Source organism: Molossus molossus, unplaced genomic scaffold (assembly GCF_014108415.1).
Source record: "Molossus molossus isolate mMolMol1 unplaced genomic scaffold, mMolMol1.p scaffold_m16_p_5, whole genome shotgun sequence".
Classification (NCBI taxonomy): Eukaryota; Metazoa; Chordata; class Mammalia; order Chiroptera; family Molossidae; genus Molossus; species Molossus molossus.
Window position 1 is genome coordinate 38573423 of NW_023425388.1, and position 21826 is coordinate 38595248.

A 21826-nucleotide genomic window follows, 5' to 3' on the forward strand; every position below is an offset into this window, starting at 1 on the left:
CTCCCCATGCTGCCCCCTCTTGCTATTGCTTCCAAGTTTTTTCATTTTGTTTTAATAGTTCTCTTGATTATACTTCTAAAAACATCCATGCAAATAAGATAAACATTCTTCCTGTTTAACCTTTTGTGCCTTATTCTCTAGCCTCTCATCCTGTGTTTAGGCCACAGGATAGCAAGAATACTAGGCACATAAAAGTTTCTCAGTAAATACTTACGGAGCAAAATCAAAGACATGCTAAAGGAGCAGACTAGCTTTCATCAGGCTGACTTTCTTCCTTATCCTTGTGGAAGGTGGCTGGGTGTTTGTCCAAGGGGGAATAAATGCATTACTTTTTCTAGAGGGTTTTTTTTTTTTTAAGCAGACAAGGCTGATGGTAGAATCTGATAGGTGGTGTATCAGTTTGTAGGGCTACTATAACGGTGCCCACACTTATGTGGCTTAAACAACAGAAACTATTTCTTCACAATTCTGGAAGCTACAAGTTTGGTTTCTTCTAAGATTTCTTTCCTTGGCTTACAGATGGTCATCTTCCTTTGATATCTTTACATGGTCTCCTTTCTGCCTGTCTGTGTCCTAATTTATACATCTTTTAAGGATGTCAGTCATAATGGATTAGGGCCCACCCATATGACCTCATTTTACCACAATTACATAACTTTAAAGGCCCTGTCTCCAAATACAGTCACATGCTGAGGTACTGGAGGTTAGGATTTCAATACATAAATTAGTTGGGGGAAAGGAGGATATAATTCAGCCTGTAACAAGTGGCAGCCTGAGAACCTAGCACAATGATCTTTTCCAAGGGTTTGTGCTCTGGAGAAGATATATAAGTGGCTGTTCTGTTCAGTCATGGAGCTAGGGAAAAAGTCTAAATGAAAAATACTTTGTTTTCATTTCTGAAAAAGTAATACTTTGTTCTGATTTCTGAGCAACACTAGTACTTAGACTAATTTTTCTCTTTATTATTAAAAAAATTTTTTTTCTTTGTTTATTTTAGAGAGAGAGGAAGGGAGCAGGAGAAAGAGATAGAAACATCGAAGAGAGAGAACATTGATTGGCCGCCTCCTGCATGCCCCCCACGGGGGATTGGACCCACAACCTGGGCATGTGCCCTGACCTGGAATCAAACTGGCAACCTCTTGGTGCATGGGTCGATGTTCAACCACTGAGCCACACCGGCTGGGCTCTTTATACTATTTTTAGGCTATTTAGAAAAATCTTACTGTTTAGCCCTGTTTTTTTCCTCACCTTTGAACATCTACTGCTTAGCTCATAGTATGTGTCAGGAATTATTGTTGAATTGAATACAGGCAGTTTGTCTGCCTCTGGACATTGTCACAGTTTCATTCATCCCAAAAGGAAATGAATCTGTATTTTCCGTGGTTATTTGTGAAGATTGAAGGCACGTTTTATTGTCTGAGGATTTTTGGACTGAACTCATTCTGATTTCTAAATTCTTCTGCTACAGTAATATATTTCTTTATGAACCTTTTACTTTTTTAAACAAAGAATGTTATTGCCAACATTTCCCAAGTTGTGTATTATTTTGTGCATTATCATTGCTCCTCAGACTTCTTTATTCTTTGGGGAACATAGGCATAATTTCCTTAGACGTAGATCAAATCTGAATTTGGTAATTAAATATGTTATACTTTGTATTATAGAAGAGCAATAAACAAAATACTTAGCACATATTTTTGGGTTTTGTTTATGATTATTTCAGAATTAATATTTTATTTTTTAAAAGTATTTTTGGTAATAAAGTTGGCCTTGACTGGTAAGGGAGCATACTTCTGAAAGTATCCCATTATACATGTACATGCACATAGATATCTTTCACAATACTACAGAATAATTTAAGATAATTAAAAATGGGGCTGTCAGAAACAAGCCAAACAGAGAAAGACAAGTATCATATGATCTCACTTATTTGTGGAATATAATGAACATAACAGTCTGAGGAATGGGGTAGTCCCAGAGACGTGGAAGTGGGGTACAGACTGACAATCCCCAGAAGAGGGGGTGGTGGGGGAGAGATAAACCACAGAACTTATATGCATGTGTGCATGAACAATGGACATGGACAACAAAGCTGGGAACAGGGCGGGGAGGGAGGAATCAGTGGGGGAAAAGGGAGAAACATCTGTAACAAAAATAAATTAATTAAAATAATCTCCAGAAAACTAAAAAAATAAAAATGGGGTTGTCAAACAATTTTCATATATGCAGGCAATTTGTGGTTTCAGAAAGCTACTTAGTTTTCTAACTGAAATACTTTTTTTGGTGAAGGGTAATTTACACTTTAAACATTAATTTTTTTAAGTAATGGACATACTTATTCTTACAAAATATTCAAATAAAAAGATGTTTCAGCTCTTTATCTTTTATGTTTGTTCCTTTCCCTTGACTAACATTTTTATCTCTGCTAGTGCTTTTTTGCCCAACTTTTAAAAAAGTGCTTTATTTTAATGTCAGAAATTATATGCTAAAATGATGAAAATAATTTTTTTATTATAACTGCCCTTGTTTACAATCCCAGAGTTGTTCTTCATATTTAGTGAGAGCCCTGTTCTTGTTTTACTACATCAATCAAGTCCGTATGGCTGGTTTTAACCATTTAAGTTTTACAGTGACGGAAGTAGTGAAGGTTATGTCCAGAAAACAAAGACGGTGCTTCTGTGGCCCTTCCACAGGATTGCTCCATGAAAGGGGGATATCTGGAATATGCCTTACTTTTTCTTAGTAGCCAGTAGCAGAGCAGGGAACTAGAAGACACTGCAGATTGATGCATGTTTCTATTAGATGGTAAGAAAAATCCATATTTATACTAAAATTGTACAAAGTGTACCACTAAATATATTCATAGAAGATGTGCATTGATGAGAATTATTAGTACATGTATTAGAAATTCCAATATCATGGTCTAAGTACCATTTCACATATACCTGTAAATTGGCAGTCACGCATTCTTAAATGAGGTTAATGTGATTAGCTTGCCAAGGTCCAGAAGTTACATCTATTAACAGATACATATAAAGCTATGTTTTGAGCTTTAGTAGGGAATGTGACTCAGAATCTTAATTTTAAGAAATTAATGTTGCTTTGTTAACGAACTTTTAACATAGTAGTTAATTCTGATACTGTTAATTGGTTCATTGATAAACATAAAGATTTTTGTTTTATTAATGTAAAGATTAATGACTATTAATTCAAACTAAACCTGTCTTGTAAACTAAAGTACAGACTAACATTCATAAACTTGCCTGATATATTTTTTAAAAAGCTTAGTATAAATTTTACTAGAATGTTTTAGATACCATTAAGTCATTTTATTTTTTCCTATAATCAGCCTCCTGAGGTGTAATGAGATATGCATTTTATTTACAAGTTTACTTTTCAGTGTTGGTTTTTTGTTTTTGTTTTTAGAAACAAAACTTCCTACCTTGTGTGTGCTTGATTGTCTTAAATACTTGATTAAATCAGCTGGTCTCTTTGGCAGCCTGGTCCTGGCTTCCAAGTTTACTCTTATGCCCTCATTGTCCCCTTCCTTCCAGACCCTGACTCAGGGGGCATTGTCTCAACTGTCTCAGCCCTACCAGTTGTTTGAGGTTCTTGAAGCCTTCCTGATCCTGTCATTCAATGCTCTTCTCTGTATTGCACAACTTTCCCTTTTGATTATGGTATCTGTTATATTTGTTCTTATCTTGTATCTCAACAAAATTGTTTGCTCTTAGAGCAGATAGTGTGAAGTTGGCCACAGAGGCAATAAATATTGGTATTGTACTGCTTTAGTTAATTATCTTCCTTGGGTAAATTTAAAGACATTTGAAGAAAGTATGGATCTAATGTTGATTGGCACTCAGTCTGCTTGTAGACTCCTTTTGTCTCCCTTCATAACAATTATTACATCACCATGATGTGGGCCAAGGTGTCCAACTTGATATGGGATTGCTCAAGGTTTTCATTGGTTGGAATCCCCTCATTTTATTTACATCCTTGGTCCCAGATTAAATAACCTTCGGTACTCTTATGGCTTCTGAAGTTCATCTCCCCTCCTTTCCCCCTAAAGCCTTTATGGTGATGGAACTGTGCATGCCAAAGTAGGAGTGAGGTCACGTGCTCTCAGGAAGCTCAGCCCTGTAAAGCATACTTGCGTGCCCCAGAAAGTCTCTTCTTTCTGGAAAAACCACTGAACTGATATTTATATTTAAAGTCATTCCTAAAATCAACTTAAGCACATATTAAATTCACTTGTCTTGGATGAAGTCTTCTAAGTGTTTTGGAATTCTTGGAAGAAGACTTCACCTGTGAAAATTTTATGAGGCAAGCAAGATTGATCATCAAGCTCTTGATCATTCCAAAAAGTTTTATGTAGTCAGAATTTGATGGTTGATGAAAATTTCATAACTTATAGTGGTTAAATGTTATTTCTTCTAAAACTCATATAACTGGGTGAATTACATAACCAGAATTTAACATGTATTAATTTTTTTCCCTATGGAGGACAGAAAATTAAAATTAAGGGGGAGGTATTAAGTACTGTGTATATTCACTAGATAATTGGCTAAAAATACATACTACGTTCTTTCTTTTTGCTGTTTTCTTTAGGTGATTGAAGACAATACTGGAGTCCGCCGGGTGGTGGTCACACCCCAGTCTCCTGAGTGTTACCCCCCAAGTTATCCCTCAGCCATGTCTCCAACCCATCACCTACCCCCCTACTTGACTCACCACCCACATTTTATTCATAACTCACACACGGCTTACTACCCACCTGTTACCGGACCTGGAGATATGCCACCTCAATTTTTTCCTCAGCATCATCTTCCCCCTACATTATACGGTGAGCAAGGTGAGTAGGTTATTGCAGGCACTGGCAGCTGTTGAAACTGATTACAGCACTTAAGTAGCCAGAGAGAGGCCTTTGTTTCTTTTGTACCAAGTATGGTAGAAGAGGGTCTTTCTGAAGTATAAAGCTCTGAAGAGCTTCCTTTGTCCTGAATTGTGTCTTGCAAAAATTACTTTATGGGTTGCAGCTCTTTATTTCTTTATATTTTCCAAATTTTGCCTCCCTGTCCCACCCTACAAAGAGCAGGGACTGGGATAGCCAGTTGTTATTTTAGAAAAGAGGCAGGGTGTATCACATGTTCCCATGTTCTGTTAACATACTTTATGTGAGAGTGGCCTGGCCATTGCAGCATATCACTTCTTAGACATCCGTATAGTCTAGCAGTAGAAGGGAAGTCAATAAGGGTTTTGTGTCTCGTTTCCAGTGAGAGAAGACTGTGAGGTCTCAGTAACCTTTGAATTTCCTGGATGCTCTATGTTGCAGTGTTGGCAGAACTCAGAATTCTTCGCTGTGACGTCGTCCTCCTGAACCCTGTGTTAGTGTAAGAGTAGTCATTAGTGCAGCCACAGTTTTCACTGGTTGTTAGGCAGATACTTACCTTGAAATGAAATGTCTCAGAGATACCAATATTATGTCTTTTTAATTTTAGCCTTGGTGTTAGTTTAGTCTAAAGCTCTTTTATATAAAAATGGATACTAAGAATCCAGAGAAGTGAGGGTAAAAATTAGACTTAACCTTTAGGACTTCTCAAAGTGATTTTCTTGAGTCAGAATATGAATTGAAGCATTTTATTAATTCAAACATTTATTTTGTTGGTTCGGATAAATTTTATGAGAAATACCTGTTACATTATAGAGTTTTGGAGCAAATTGCTACCTCACTTTATTTCTCATATCAATTATACATATACATTTCCCCCTGTATGTTCATCTCACATTGTAATTTTTTCTTATTAACAAAGGAAAAATTTGAGATGGGTATTTTAAATGAAATTTTCTGTTGTAATTTAAGGATAGAATTTGATTTTTTTTTTTTTAGTAGTGAGGAAGAAATTTAGTATAATTCAGAAGAATCAGCTGCTGTCAGATATGATAACAAAAGAGGAAATAAATGCTTTATTTCATAGAGGCAGCAATACTTCAGATTAATAGTGACAACACCCCAAAATATCAGATGAGTATGTATAGTACATGAAAACATTTGGATAAAAACTGAAAAAATTTCAATTAACTACCTATAATCTTGAAATATTTTGTTCTTAGACATGATATACATTAAATATTTGAGCATTTGTTAGAATTTTCTGATTAGGTCTGAACTTAATGACATTGTGAGAATCCTTGGCCACTGATTCATTGTTTGACGCAGAGTAGTCTGTTAGTAGAATGCCACATAGTTGTTATTTTGTAAATGGTGTACTTTGCAATTTTAGACAACAATATGATTTAAATCATCATTAGAATGAAGCAAAATCAATATTGTGTGTTCATATCATAAGGTATTTTGGTTTAATTTCGTTAAAATGGTACACAGCAATAATGTACAAATAACAGTGTGCCTTCATTGATTTCAATTAAAGAAAGCAGTAAAACAGAGAATTCCTTTGCATTAATAAAAAATTAATATATATATTCTTACCTTACTTCTCAATGTTCATACCTAAAAGAAATTTAAACATTTAATTTCCCAAACTATAAGAGTTTAAACATTTCTTGACATTAAAAAAACCTTTTTTTTTCTGTATTGATTTTAGAACGAGAGGAAGGGAAAGGGAGAGAGAGATAGAAACACTGATGAGAGAGAACATCGATTGACTGTCTCCTGCATGCCCCACACTGGGGATTGGGCCCACAACCTGGGCATGTGCCCTGACCAGGAATTGAACCAGCAACCTCTTGGTATATGGGTCGACACTCAACCACTGAGCCACACCGGCTGGGCTCTTGATATGTTTTAAAAGATTATTATATTAGCACCCATGGTAAATATTTTAAATTTCAAGTGTAATGCATTGTGATATTTAGAATATTTATTATCCTTTCTGTGTATTTGAGCATAATTCATTTGGGCATATGACCTTTTAATAGGGTTGCATTTGATTTTGTTTGTTTTTTTCACATTCTTTGGTATAAATTGGTTATCTTGTGAAGATGTGCTTTTTAAAGATCTTCCTTAAGCTTTGTGAACAGAAAGAAAATGAAAAGTGGAGCTTTACCATTGAACAGTTGAAACATCAGTGGTTAAGTTACCTAGCATGGCCAAACTTTCTGTATGGTTTAGGTCTCTTATTCAGAGAAATGGTTAAGAGTGCCCCCTTTTTATTCTCAAAAGTATTCAGGTTTGGATGGTCACCCTTGTATGTAGGGCCCTTTTTTCATATAAACATGTAAGGACTAAATTTCTATAATGTATTGTACTTTTACTAATATCTGAATATACTTTTAATTGTTTTAAATTTAAAATACTCCCCCCCCCCCCATCATGATACTATTTTGCAGGCTCTCAATTTCTTTTGAACTGCTTAAAACTATGCATAGTGAAACCAGGTGGCATTCTACTAGTCAGTTTGTCTTACCTCCGGATTATTCTAACAAAGAAGTTTGAGATTACGGCATATTTTATTGTATTTGGCACCAGTTTGAAAAGATGGTTTATGTTATCCCTATAGTTTCTTCTTGGATATTTTCTCTGACTCTGTGAGCTTTGATTCTTTTTAATGGAAATTTCTCATCTCATCGTATTAGTAAGTTTTGTTCAAATGTTGGCTATTTTAGATGCCACAAATAACCCCTTATATTCTGGTTGCTATATACTTGCCAATAGAAATGCTATTCTGTCTACAAGGATAACTATATTTGAAAGTATCTTGATTCTTAGAACACATTTAAGGGGTATTTGTTTGTTTATACTAACTTTTTGTATATTGCAACAAATGAAAAAACATTTTGACATGCAAAATCAAACTTATAAATTCAATCAGAATATGAACTCTTTTTAGGCAGTAATTTTGTCATCTTTAGTAGAATAATTTTTGGAACATTCCTGGACACACAGTAAGGTTTTTAATGATTAATTAATTTATCAACAAATGGGAATATTTTAAGTATGTCTAACATATATTTCATTTATTAAAAAATTTTTATTCTGTATTTAGTAATATTTTCATTAGGAGACAGGTCGTTTAACCATTTAACATTAATGAAGATAAGGCCTGAACGTGCATTTGTCATAATCATTCATTTTAGAAATTATACCACTCTATGGAATGTCAAGCTACATTACCCGAGAAGACCAATACAGCAAGCCTCCACACAAAAAACTGAAAGATCGCCAGATTGACCGTCAGAATCGCCTCAACAGCCCGCCCTCTTCTATCTACAAAAGCAATTGCACAACCGTGTACAATGGCTATGGGAAAGGCCACAGTGGAGGAGGAGGCGGAGGTGGAGGTGGCGGCAGCGGTGGTGGGCCAGGAATTAAGAAAGCTGAGCGACGAGCAAGAAGCAGTCCAAAGTCGAATGACTCAGACTTGCAAGGTACTGTGCAAATACGTTTGCCCTGAGGAAAGAATTCTGGAAATGGGGTCATTCTGTAAGAAACATCTTTTACATAAGAATGTTATTTCATGGTGGTTGGTCTTTCTACTTGAGCGATTGGGTAGACTTCTAAGCTTTTTCTTAGTAAGGACAGCATCTTTTTTTTAATTAATTCTTCATCACAGAAATACTATTTTTTGGTTACATGTGCCAGGTAACATTCTACTTAATCCCATAACAGGTATCTGAACGTGTCCTTACATTAACCCATTTCAGCTGTTTTACTCTAAGTAGATGTGGAAAAGATCCAAAGTAAAATCATCTTTCTAAGATGTATAGGGCTACTTTAAATCTCAAAATAATTATACAGGTGTAATTCCGTGCTGTACGGAAGTATTGTTGTTAACAGGAATATATTTATTTCTTTTTAGTTTCAGGCATCAGTTATTGTTTAATGCTGCCTTAGGCATCCCGAGTGAACCAAGAATGAGGTGCAAGAATTAATGTCACCACATATTATAGAGCGACATCCACTCAAAAGGGCATGTGTTTTGTTTCTGCAGATTTGTGACTTTTAGATCTGTTAATTTGAGAAAGAAAGTTTATGTGTTTTAAAATGAAGTTTTTAGGTAAGATTTAGAAAAAAACCTATTTTGATGCCACTGGAGTTAAAAACAGGCTTTTTGAAGAGGGTAACTTTGTTTTAATCGTCACCTGAGAATATGTTTATTGATTTGAAAGGCAGCTATGCTCACCACTATACCATCACCGCAATGTTTATTGATTTGAAAGAGAGAGGAAAGGAAAGAGAGAGAAAGAGACATTGATGTGAGAGAGAAACATCAATCGGTTGCCTCCTGAACACACCCAGACCAGGATTGAACCGGCAACCTTTTTGGTGCACAGGATGATGCTCCAGCCAACTGAGTCACCTGGCCAGAGTAAGGTAACATTTTGATATAGCTGAGTTTACAGATATAAATAAAGACACGAACAACCGTAAAAGACTGGATAAGAACTAATTGTAATATTCATTAAACATACCCCTTCCTTGTTGAACCATAACCAGGTAGAAACAGGACTGCGTATGTGAGAATCTATGTGCGAATGAAAAAGATGGAGGTTATGTATGTTTGATTGTGTCAGGAAGACTGGCCTTTGTCTGAGCAGAGGAAAACTGGGTAGAATCAGATGTTGACATCAGCATCTGCCCCATATTGTTTATATGTACGAATTATAGCAGAATAAAGAGGAATAGTAAGATGACAGTGAAAAGTGAATAGTGATTTCTTTTTTTTAATCCTCACCCAAGGACATTTTTCCATTTTTTTGTACAGATAGAGTGGGAGGGAGAGAGAGGAAGAGAGAGAGAGAGAGAGAAACATCGACGTGAAAGGGACACATCGAGTGGCTGCCACCCGCAGAACCAACCAGGGCTGGGGACAAACTGCAACCAAGGTACATGCCCTTAGCGGGAACCGAACCCGGGTCTCTCTAGACCGCAGGCCGACGCTCTAACCGCTGAGCCAAACCGGCCAGGGCGTGAACAGTGATTTCTTTGAAATGTATTATAAGTTCTTTTAAGTTTGTCTTTGTTCTTTTCTTAATTGTCCAAGTTTTATGAATTATTCTTATAATAATTAGAAGCATTATTTTTCATATTTATTAAACAAAACATAAACAAGTATATAAAAGAGACCCAAGGTGCACAAGGTGCAAGAGGTATTTAAACAGCTCTTAAGACAAAGTGCAGTGTGACATATAGAATAATTTTTAGTCAAATGATGCTATCATTTCTAAGTTTGAAATTATAGTAGTAGTGATATTATAACTTTTTTAACCTCAGACATATAATAAAGTTCACACAAAAAAATTGAAATAAGTTGTCCTAAGGAGAATTTCAGTTCATAGAAAAGATAGAAAGAATGATAGGCTATCTTCAGAGAGCTTTTGAGATTTAACTACCTTGATTACTTGATTTAGTCTTTAATAAGTTTTGCCCTGCCTTACACCAAAAAGGAAGATAACAGATACATATAGACGCTCATTTCAATAAGGATCTGAGGGGTTTATGTGTTGGATAAAAAAATAAGTACCCATTTACCCAAATGCATTGAAAACTTATATCCTTACAGAAATCTGCACACAAATGTTAGTTTTATTCATAATTGCTACAACTTGGAAGCAACCGAGATGTCCTTCAGTAAGTGAATGGGTAAATAGGTTGTGGTATATCCAGACAATGGAGTATTACTTAGCACTGAAAAGAAATGAGCTATCAAGCCATGAAAAGACATGGAGGCACCTTAAATGCATATAACTCAGTGAAAGAAGCCAAACAGATATCTACATACTATAATGATTTCAACTATCTGATAGGAGAAGGTAAAATTATGGAGATAATTTTTTTAGATTCCACATATAAGTGAAATGGTATTGGTTTTTCTTTGTTTGACTTATTTCACTTAGCATAATATCTTCTATGTTCATTCAGATGACAAGATTTCATTCTTTTTAGTGGCTGAGTAACATTCTATTCTGTGTATGTACCACATCATCTTTATCCATTCATTTATCAGTTGACACTTTGGTTGCTTCTAAATCAGTAAAAACAGTCACAGGGATGTAAAGTACAGCATAGAGAATATAATCAATAATATTGTAATGATCATATATGGTGTCAGATGGGTACTAGACTTATTGGGTGATTACTTCCTAAGTTATATAAATGTCTAATTACTATTTTATACACCTGAAACTAATATAATATTGTTTGTCAGCTATAATAGAAGAATAAAAAATATTAACAAGAACTGTGAAGAAAGTAAACAGATTCCTAGTTGCTAGGGGTTAGGAGGAAGGGAGGAATGACAAAGAGGAGCATGGAGGGTTTTTAGGGCAGTGAAATTACTCTGTACACTGTAATGGTGGATGCATGTTGTTATGCATCTGTCAAAACCCATAGAATGTCCAACACTAAGAGCTACGTATACCCTTATGTAAACTGTGGACTCTCAGTGATGGTTATGTGTCAGTGTAGGTTCATCAGTTGTAACAAATGTACCTCTCTGGTGTGGGATTTTGATACTGGGACAGGCTGCATGTATGTAGAGATGGGGGGTATATATATGGGCACACTCTGTACCTTCTGCTCAGTTTTGCTGTGAACCTAAAACTGCTCTAAAAAATGGTCTATTAAATAAATATCTGAGGAAGCTGAGGACAAATGAGATGAAGATATTACCTAAGTTTGTACATAAAAGAATCCTATAGAATTGCTTATGTGGGCCATATAGGAGGCTTTGAGCCTCCTGGTTATCAAAGCAAAGAGGGAAACATGTATCAGATGGAGAAGGTGAACAAAAGCATCTCTTATTTATGTTGATCATGTTTCAGTCTTGTCTGCCTCAGAATGTAATGTTGGCTGTAAAGGTCCCAAAAGGCTTTTTTGTACCTTCTTGTAAATGGGAACATTCTCCTAGAGCATCTTTGTGCTTGAATTTATTGCAGCTGACTTCTATACCAGGAAACAAATCTCGTACATAATTCTCAAGTGTATGACACCATCTGATTAATATTAAACTGTAACTAATACTAGAGTGATTGATCTGTTTCCATTCATATGTGGTTTGCACAGGAATAGGATATATACTTAACCATGACGTGTGGCTTGTGGTATTTTTTACATTCTACTTAGGTTAAGATGTCCACATTTCCAGAGGAGGCCAACCTTTTTACTTCAGAATTCCCTAGCTTTTGAGGGAATCTAATTGAGTTAATTACCTTTCTACCACTTAAAAAGACAAATGTTAACAAAAAAGGGGCAAACTTTAAATTTGTAGTTGGTCCTGTGATAAAACTAAATACACATAAAGAAGCAAACAACTTATGTTGGTCTGGACAAATAAATACATTAAAAGGTGGAGAATAGTCTGCCCAGTGTGGCTTAGTGGTTGAGCATTGACCCATGCACCAAGAGGTCGCTGGTTCAATTGCCGGTCAGAGCACATGCCCAGGTTGTGAGCCCAATCCCCAGTGGGAGGCATGCGGGAGGTGACCCGTTGATGTTCTCTCTCATCGATGTTTCTTTCTCTCTCTGTCTCACTTCCTCTCTCTCTAAAATCAATAAAGGAAAAAAGAATTTTTAAAAAAGGTGGAGAATAGATTAAGTACTCTCTTGCATCCTGCTTCTCTCAGTTAACTGTACTTCAGGAACACTGGAGGAACTTTAAATAAATACAGATTCCTGAAGAACCTTATTTTAGATGTCCTAAAATCAGAGTCTCTTCACCTGGTCAGTCTTGATGGTTTTTGTAAACCAGTCTTCACAGAGAGTGATGATCAGCCAAGAGAACTTTGTCTGACATTAAGGATGGTTACAGGTGTGGTTCATGATGTTGTACCTGATGTGATGGAGTAACTTAGTTTAACTAACCATTCTCTACCCATTTCCTAGAACTATGCCTAGCGGTTAGTAGGTTCTCAGTAAATATTTGTAGGATGAATCTTGTATTCTTAATTGCTTTCTTTTTCAGAACAGGCCTTCTGTTTGAACACGTAGTTATTGCACCATTTCTTCTTCTAGAACATATTGCTGCACTACCCAAGGATAGAGCGTTGTAGCCAATCCCTCCTTTCATTAAAGATTACCTTCGGGAAAACAGCCTACTTTGGACAAACTTCCATGGTGCCCCAGAGAAATGGAGGGCTCCTGTTTCCTTGCACTAACTATCGAGTTCATGGTGTGATGTGAGGGGTGAACATTGGGGCTTTGGTATCAAACATCGGGCTTTGTCCCTTGCTATTTGCTTTTAGTATTCCCTGCACTCTGTGCCTTCATCTGTAAAATGGGTATTTTAATTCCAGTTACTAAATATCAAAAGTAGCCTAGCTTAGTTCTTAACACTTGAGTATAGTGGTCATCCTTGTTACTTAAACATTCTTATTTTCTTCCTCCTGTATTCTTTTTTTTTTTTTTTCAAATCTTTATTGTTGGATGTAAAATGTATTACAGATGTTTCACATTTTTCCCCCATTGACCCCCTCCTCCCCACTCCCGCCCTCCTCCCACCTTTTCCCACACTATTGTCTGTGCCCATTGGTAATGCATATAAGTTCTTTGGTTTATTTCTCCCCCCCCCCAACCCCTTTCCCTTTGAGGTTTGTCAGTCTAGCAATGAATTTGTGCTTCTTAATCCCTTCACCTTTTTCACCCGTTCCCCCAACCCCCCTCCCAACTGGCAACCAACAAAATGTTCTCTGTATCTATGAGAATTTTTCTGTTCTACCTGTTCATTTTGTTTGTAGATTCCATTTTTGATAGATATGTATTCATTGTCATTTTGTTTGTTCATACATTTTATCTTTTTCTTCAAAAAGACCCTTCATCATTTCATATAATAATGGTTTGGTAGTGATGAACTCCTTTAACTTTTTATTGTCTGGGAAAGTTTTTATATGTCCATCGATTCTAAATGACAGCTTTGCAGGATAGAGTAATTTTGGTTGTAGGTTCTTGGTTTTCATCACTCTGAATATTTCTTGCCACTCCCTTCTGGCCTGCAAAGTTTCTTTTGAGAAATCAGCTGACAGCCTAATGGGAACTCCCTTGTAGGTAAGTAGCTGCCTTTCTCTTGTTGCTTTTAAGATTCTCTCTTTGTCTTGAACCTTTTGCATTTTGATGATGATGTGTCTTGGTGTGGGCCTCTTGGGGTTCATCTTGTTTGGGACTCTCTGTGCTTCCTGGACTTGTATGTCTGTTTCCTTCCCCAAGTTAGGAAAGTTTTCTGCCATTATTGTTTCAAACAGGTTTTCGATTTCTTGTTCTCTCTCTTCTCCTTCTGGCACCCCCAAGATGCGAATGTTGGCACGCTTGAAGTTGTCCCAGAGGCTCCTTACACTATCCTCATTTTTTTGGATTCTTTTTTCTTTTTGCTGTTCTGATTGGGCGTTTTTTGCTTTCTTATATTCCAAATCGATGGTTTGCTCCTTGGATTTACATACTCTATTATTGAAGCTGTGTAAATTATTCTTTATTTCAGTTAATGCCTCCTTCAATTCTAACTGTGTATCCATGATTTCTGACTGGTCCTTTTTTATGCTCTTGAGGCCCTCACTAAGTTCGCTGAGGTTCTCACTAAGTTCATTGAGCATCCTTATAAGCAGTATTTTGAACTCAGCATCTGTTAGGTTGCTTATCTCCATTTCGCTTAGTTCTTTTCTTGGGGTTTTGTTCTGTTCTTTCATTTGGGACCTGTTTCTTTGTCTCCTCATTTTGGCTGCTTCCCTGTGTTTGTTTCTGTGTATTACTTAATGAGAGGTATGGGGCTCGCTGAGACCAGATGCTGCTCGTTTGAAAGAATTTAGGAAAAACCTGAAGCAGGATCCAAGACAGGCCAATCCTATGGTTAAGCAAGTGGCAACAGTTTGGGTGGGCCTGAAAGTTGGGTGGGGCGGGGCCTCAGGGAGTCAGCAGGGCGGGGCTACCAGTGTTGCTGGAGTCCCAGATATGGCGACTGTCTGCCGCCCCAGGGATGGGTTCACCAAAGGAACAAAGGTCTCTGACAGCACCTTTGTCCTGGAGAAAGCCCCCTCTCCAGCCCTCGCTCCAGTGCCAAACAGCTCAGTTCTTCCCTGTATGTCTCTGGCGCCCCTCGAGCTGCCTCCCCTCCGAGCTTAGAGGAAGCGAGTCCGATAAGTCTGTGCGCGGGCCCTTTAGGGAGCTGCCTGGGGCTCCAGCCGCCTCAGCCTCCCTGAGCCTCAGTTCCCGCTGGTTTTCCAGCCAGAAGATATGGGGATTCTCTTCCTGGCACTGGAACCCTGAGCGGGGCACCTGGTGTGGGACGGGGACCCCTCAGTCCTCAGGAAGGACCTTCCCAGCCGCGGGAGCCTCCTGATTTTTATCCGCCACACGTGGGTGTGGGACCAGCCCGTCGTGCCCACCTCCGCCGCCGCCCCTCCTACCAGGCTGGATGTGGCTGCTGCTTTAATTCTGTAGTTGTAGGACTTGCATTCAGCTTGATTTCAGGCAATTTTGAATGCTGGTTGTTCTGTAGTTTAGTTTTAACTTTGATGTGGTTGTGGGAGGACGCGATATCGCGTTTACCTACCCGCCATCATGACCGGAAGTCCCTCCTGTATTCTTAGGGTCAACACTCCCAGTGATCCCCTTCCCAGAACAGGTGTCTCTCTACCCTCCCATCTGATGGCCTTCCCTCTGCCCTTCATGCCCTGCCCCTACAACTTTTTCCCCTATAAGCCAGATGTGGCTTCCTTCTGCTTATATCCATCTTACATTTTGAAAGCTAAACCTGGACCACTCCTTCTGAAAGTCACATTTAGGCTCTCTAGGAGGGGTTGCTACTAGGCAGAAATCTGGCACCTCAAGCCAGGTGCCGGATCTCACCTACCTTCTCATGCCTCGTGTGGGATACTGACAGCTCCAACTGAGAAAGCGCTTTAGATACCCTCTTGGGGCATCCTTCCTCACAGACCCTGTCCTTGGTGTCTTCTCATACAGTCCTTATGAGCTCAAGTTATTTCCTTTGCTCAGTGTGATCCTTAATAAACCTTCCAGAACCACTTTAAGATATGTGATTATCTATTTTCCTTTCCATCCCATTCTCTGTATTATGAATGTCTGTAGCTCCATTAGATCTGAACATGCCATTCCCCTCCTTAATGGGGTAGTCCCCATTGTCTAGGGAATAAAGTCTAAACTGCTCAGTGTGGCACCTGCTAGCCTCCTAAAGTATAGCAGATCTTTCCCCTTTCCTCTTGCTCCCCATGCCCAAAGCAAACTCTTAACTCAGATTTTTAAGAACCAACTCAGATATCACCTCCTCTGTGAAGCCAGCCCGCCTTCTCAGGGCATAATAATCAGATTAGTTAGGGGAAAATACTTCAAGAATTGTTCTCTCCTTTTTTTTTTTTTTTTCCAGCATTTGACTTTAGATCAGTACTTGGGCAGAAATCCATGGGTGTCCAGGACAGGAATGGAAAATGATATCCTGTGTGCAGATGGTTGTGCAAGAGTTGGGCCTTGGTCCTTTTCTGTGGCTAAAACCCAGTTGAAATCGTCTTATTGCCTTTCTTCACAAAAGCTAAGGAAGTTTTTGTTGCTCTTTATTGAGAAGGGAGTCGTCTTCTTTCCATTTTATCTTTGGTAGAAGCCAAAGCATATGATATTAAGAAAGTTACCCAGTGGGATACAGGTTTGAAATGGAAATTCCCCAATTTTCAACCAGAATTGTAGTTCCTTTGTCATGTATCCTCAGAAAGGAGAGTAAGGATATCTGCTAGAAAGAACTATGTGAAGTCACACTGAAAAATCAAAACTAGCCCTGACTGGTTTGGCTCAGCGATAGAGCTTTGGCCTGCGGACCAATGAGTCGAGGGTTTGATTTCGGCCGAGGGCATTTGTCTCAGTTGTGGTTCGGGGTCGTGCAGGAGCCGCCAGTCGATGTGTTCCTCTCATGTCAATGTTTCTCTCTCCCTCTCCCTCTCCCACTCTCTCTGACGATAAATGGAAAAATATCCTTGGGTGAGGATTAAAAAAATATTAGAAAAATCAAAACTATTGTGAGGACCCACTGGTGGGGGGAGAGCCTTTTGAGTTGTTAACATATAGGTAGTAGCTTATATGAAGACCTCTAGAACGTACATTGCCATGTGGGAAAAATGGAGACAAAATGGTGAGAATTCCAAATATAGAAGAAATGAGGATACAGCATACTTTTGGCATTGACCTTTGGAATTGTTGAGAATCCAAAGATTCAGTTACACTTCAGATGAAATTCCACCACATAGAGTCATAAGTTCTGATTGTAACACTGAAAGCCAGTGACAAAAGCATTATTCTTGTGCTTTCCTCCTTTAGAGATCGCAAACTGCCTTCTGACCTGAGCCATATTTCTTATTAACAGGTTTTTGTATTCTCATTCCTTCTCAGAAGGTCCTTTCTGACATTTTTTTCTCTTCCCATATTTTGCTATGATTGCTCAGAAACCAGAATCCGACCCCAGTATCTGTTTATGGAAAATTCATTCATTCTGCAGACAAGAATTACTGGAGTAAAGTCTGAGATTGTGGACAGTTGTAGGCCTTGGAGTCTATCCTCGGTTTGATGTACAGGCTGCCGGGAGGGGGGTGGGGTTACATCCACCTGTGCAGGGCTGACAGTGTTTCCTTTGTTTGAAAGGACGAGCCTGTTAATAAGGTCTGGAATGTTGGGAGTCAAGGCAGATTTTCTTTTGGAATCTCTCTTGGTCTTGGCTCCCTATAAGAGAGAACACTGGTGCTTTTCTGTTTAAAATAAGATATTTAGTGGGGCTTTCACACTCCACGGGGGCCGCGCGCTCCTTTCACTTGCCTCCTTTGCTGTTGGGATCGCCTGTCCCCCTGCATGTTCAGACAGGGTGTTGTGGAAGAGTTTGTGGAGGGGGCTGAGTTCCTTTTTCCTCCTAGAGTACGCTTTCCTCACTGCATTAGAAAATGTACAGTTTCTAGATGGATTTTTATTATTGCTTCATCTCTCAAGTCTTTGGTGATGATAAATCCTGTGTGTTTTCACCTGTCTGCAGCTGCAGATGACTCCTAAGCCTGGCAAAAATACCAAGAAAACATGAAAAAAAATTAAAAGTGAGCTCAGGTCAGTGGAATTCACCCATCTTTCTGCCAAATACAGTCTGAAAAGTGAAAATAGTCCAAACAAGCCCAAATAACTTTTCTTTTTATAAGGATAATGTAAACCCCTGGATCAGAATGCAAGAGACATTCTTTTTGGCAAGAAATTGGGTATTTAACACCCTTACTTCCATTTTAAAAGTGAGCTGCCAGATCCGTGCACCCCTCCCCCCCTTGTGGAGGTCTCTGAGTGGCTTCAGGCCTGTAATAGCTGCCTACCTGTGGGATGGGAAAGGAGACGGGCTTGGGGACAGAGGCTGTTTCCAGAAGGAGTGCAGTGCTGCTCATTGACATGTGCCTTCTGACCTTGGCACTCTCCCCTGAGGGTGAGAGCTGGAAAAGTCAAACTATGAACAACTTTCTGTGAGACCCCAGTATGCTGATTGTTTTTTCCGGAGAGGTGTTGACTTTACTGGTGTACAGGTAAATCTTTGGCTCAACAAAGAGGAAACTGGTGTCCCAAATTGTTGCTGATGCGTAGAGCACATAGTTGTCTTTATCAAGTTACATCACTTATCCTATCTTTTTGTCTTTTGCCCTTTTCCCTGGCTTTATGTTATAGTCTGGAATGTTTTAAAGATGTTAACTACATGATTTTTTTAGCAGTTAGGATGAGACATTCTTGTCATGTCAATTTAAGAACTCTTAACTTATTCAATCACACTTGAAGCTTCACATTTTTCATTTACATGTAAAAAAACAAACAACTTGTGAAAAAATTCTTTGCATTTCTTTTGAAATGAATGTTCACCAAAAGATTGAGGGCAGAATTTTGATTAGTTTATACCATATGTAGTACTTAACGCTGTAAATCCATGTTATTTTCTCTGCCTTTTTACTTTCTTGGGAACTGATCATAGAGGCATTTAGATGACATCAGAACCCATGTTGGTAAAATACATATCATTCCAAAGAATCCTTTAAACAGCAGATGTAAGTGATGACATGGTTTGTTTCTGGTACATATATAACCTTCAATTTTGTTGAATTGAAACTTTTTATATGTCATTCTCTCGTTTAGCTAAGTTGAGTTCTGAATTTAACTGGGTCAGAGGTCATCATCGCAAATGTGCCATGCATAGAAGCAAAATAACTTCCTTCCTAGTGGGGACCTTGCATTTAGTTCCAGCTCTACCACTTGTGAGCTGTGTGCCTTTGGGGAAGAGAGTTGATCTTGCAAAGCTTTGGTTTCTTCATGTGCTTATGAACTGGAGGTAATTAATATCCCATATTTCAGAGGGCTGTCATGAGTTCTTAAGAGAGTTTCAGACTCTTACTAAGACTAAGTACTTTAAAAAATGTTACAGGGTGTTGACGAAGAAAGACCATAACATTTTTCTGCTTATGAGAACTGCTTCCTGTGGATCATGTCAGCAGAACACCCAGCCTTTGGGCACAACCCTCAGCGTGCTGAGAGGCAGGACATCCTGCAGTCTGGGTCAGTGTCGAGTAAACTTGAGTGCCAAGAACTTGAGATATGAAGGGATTATAAGGGGTGTCTAGACCAAAAAAAGAATTATCTTGGCTATGGCTACCCACAAACAATCTAATGAGTTCTGAGCAAGAATAAAATTCAACCCTCTTTCCTCATCTTTTCTCTGCCCCCACTCTGGGCTGATTTTCTTGTGAGGCTGAGTAGAGGAGCATGACAGGCCAGCTCGATTCTGTGTTAGAATTTGCTCAGCACATTGACTGTTTTAAATTATTTGCTAGGTATTTGAAGTGTTGGGGAAAAGGTTAGGGGACTGGTTAGCTGAAGATGACTTGGGTGAATGACAACTTTTTACTATTTATTTTTCTAACACTCATATAACTTGTTGTAGGGAGAGTTAGTTAATCCAGGTGGATAAACTAACTAGGAAACCCACTGCATTTGAAAGTTTAACACTTTTTCTTATACCTCGGAAATCATACTCCCATCACTTCCATATTCTGTTGGTCATATTTCATTAATCACATTCCATGTCTGTTGATGCATTGTAGAAGGCATCTACACAGAGGTATGAGTACCAGGAGAGGATGTTCAATGATGGGGTGGAGAAGGAAGGGTAGCATCGTAGAAGCTGTCACACTGTGTAGAGTCAGAAACTTTTTATGAATAGTGTATCTGAACTAGTCTCAGCATTTGTCATGGAATTTTGGCTACTTTTCAACTTTTATGTCAACATTGACTTGTCACTGAATCTCCTATTGTGGAATAGTCCTTTAGGATTTCTATGTATAACTGCTGTATGTAGAAGCAGGATATTCAGTCTTTGGTTTTGTAGGATTAGTATATTGCAATGTGACAGTTATAGTCAGTATTGCACACTTGCTAATTATGGGTCATCCTTTTCTGCCATGACTAGTATTGGCTTTATTTTAAATTTAATTTGCCCAACCAACACACTACAGTGTAGCAGGCTATATTACCCTGTTCCAATTTTTGGTTCTGTAATAAGACCTTGAAATTCTGTTAAGGATTGAGCAGAGAACACAAGTGTAAAATGGGAAAGGTCCTTAGAAACAGTAGTGATGCTAGCTCATTTCATGTAATTTACTCTTTACAAACAAAGTAAAGAGTATAAATGTCCTTGTTGTTGACTATAACATTTTCTCTTTTTTCCTCTTGTGTTAAATTTGCATTTTGAAAAATGTAAGATCATAACTACTTCTTGCCAACTGCATCAGAAGAACGGGGCTTTCCGTGTAGGTGGTGTGCTCAGAAAGGGCCAGGAAGGACTAGGTGATAGTGGTGGGGATGATTTGCTCCAAGCACAAAAGGGAATTGTGATGGTTCAGGAAGACTGGAAAATAGGAGGCCGGAGAAAAATGAGAAGGGCTTCAGAGGAACAACACGTTGAAATAAAAGGAAGTGGCAAAATAGGAAAACAAGGAGAATGAAAGGAACACACATAGTGGGCAGGGAAGATAAGACGGACTGTGTAATAAAGATAATTTGGAAAAAACAGGAGGCAGAAAATAAGAGAGGTTTCATGTTCCATTTTTATATATTCCATTTCTCCCACTGGGTTAACATTTTCCAGAGGAGTGGGGTACAGAGAGGAAGCCCTTTTGCTCTATTGTAGTCCATGAGTCCTTTTGTTGGCTGCTCAGCTTTGAGCAAATCTCCATATGAATAAGCTTCTTACTCTTCCTATTTGGACTTTCCCAACACTTCTGTCTTCCTCCTGGGCTGGATTAGAGCTTCCACTGCCCGTGTACATTGATTTGATAAGCAAACTAGAAATGCAGTCCTTATGAAGAACTTTGAAAGGAGTTAGCAACGCACAATATTGATGTATTGGGTTTTTGAATAGTGATCTATAGCTTTTAAAGTGATGTTTTAAAGTTTTGATATGCTTCAAAGCTGGAAATTTCAAAAATTTTTCTCATTTTTAGTTTTAAATGAAAAATTAAGAACAAGAAAAGGGTTTAACTTTACCCTTGGGTAAACATGCCTATGTTAAAAGCAGCCTACTTTAATTGAAGGTGCCATGATTATTTTTAGGTCCTCTTACAAACTGAAGTTACTTTAAAGTGCAGTCAGCTCTTTTCAAAGAGAAAAAAGTTCACTTTTATATATAATAAAAAATATCATTGATGGCATTTCAGTGACATGCCCAAGCCTTGCTTTGTTTACTCAGTAGAACTCTCTCATCAGAGCAACATGAGGAAGTGCGGGGAAGAACTAGCACTATCACAATTTTATTTAATATCATAAATGTACTTATTACTGTTACTCTTAAGTCACATGGTGAACTTACATTGACCTCTT

At 38.3% G+C, this 21826-nt stretch overlaps 1 protein-coding gene across 5 annotated transcripts in view; it reads left to right on the plus strand.

Moving 5' to 3' along the window:
- The window catches only part of FNDC3B (fibronectin type III domain containing 3B), a 337457-nt gene that overhangs the window by 188605 nt on the left and 127026 nt on the right, over positions 1-21826 (plus strand). For 4 of the 5 annotated variants that reach the window (XM_036243400.1, XM_036243404.1, XM_036243402.1 and 1 more), the window contains 2 exons: positions 4609-4852; positions 8095-8385. In XM_036243400.1, the coding sequence (XP_036099293.1) occupies positions 4609-4852; positions 8095-8385 (535 nt within the window). The remainder of the gene's footprint in view (positions 1-4608; positions 4853-8094; positions 8386-21826) is intronic. The other variant, XM_036243403.1, reaches the window with a different exon arrangement.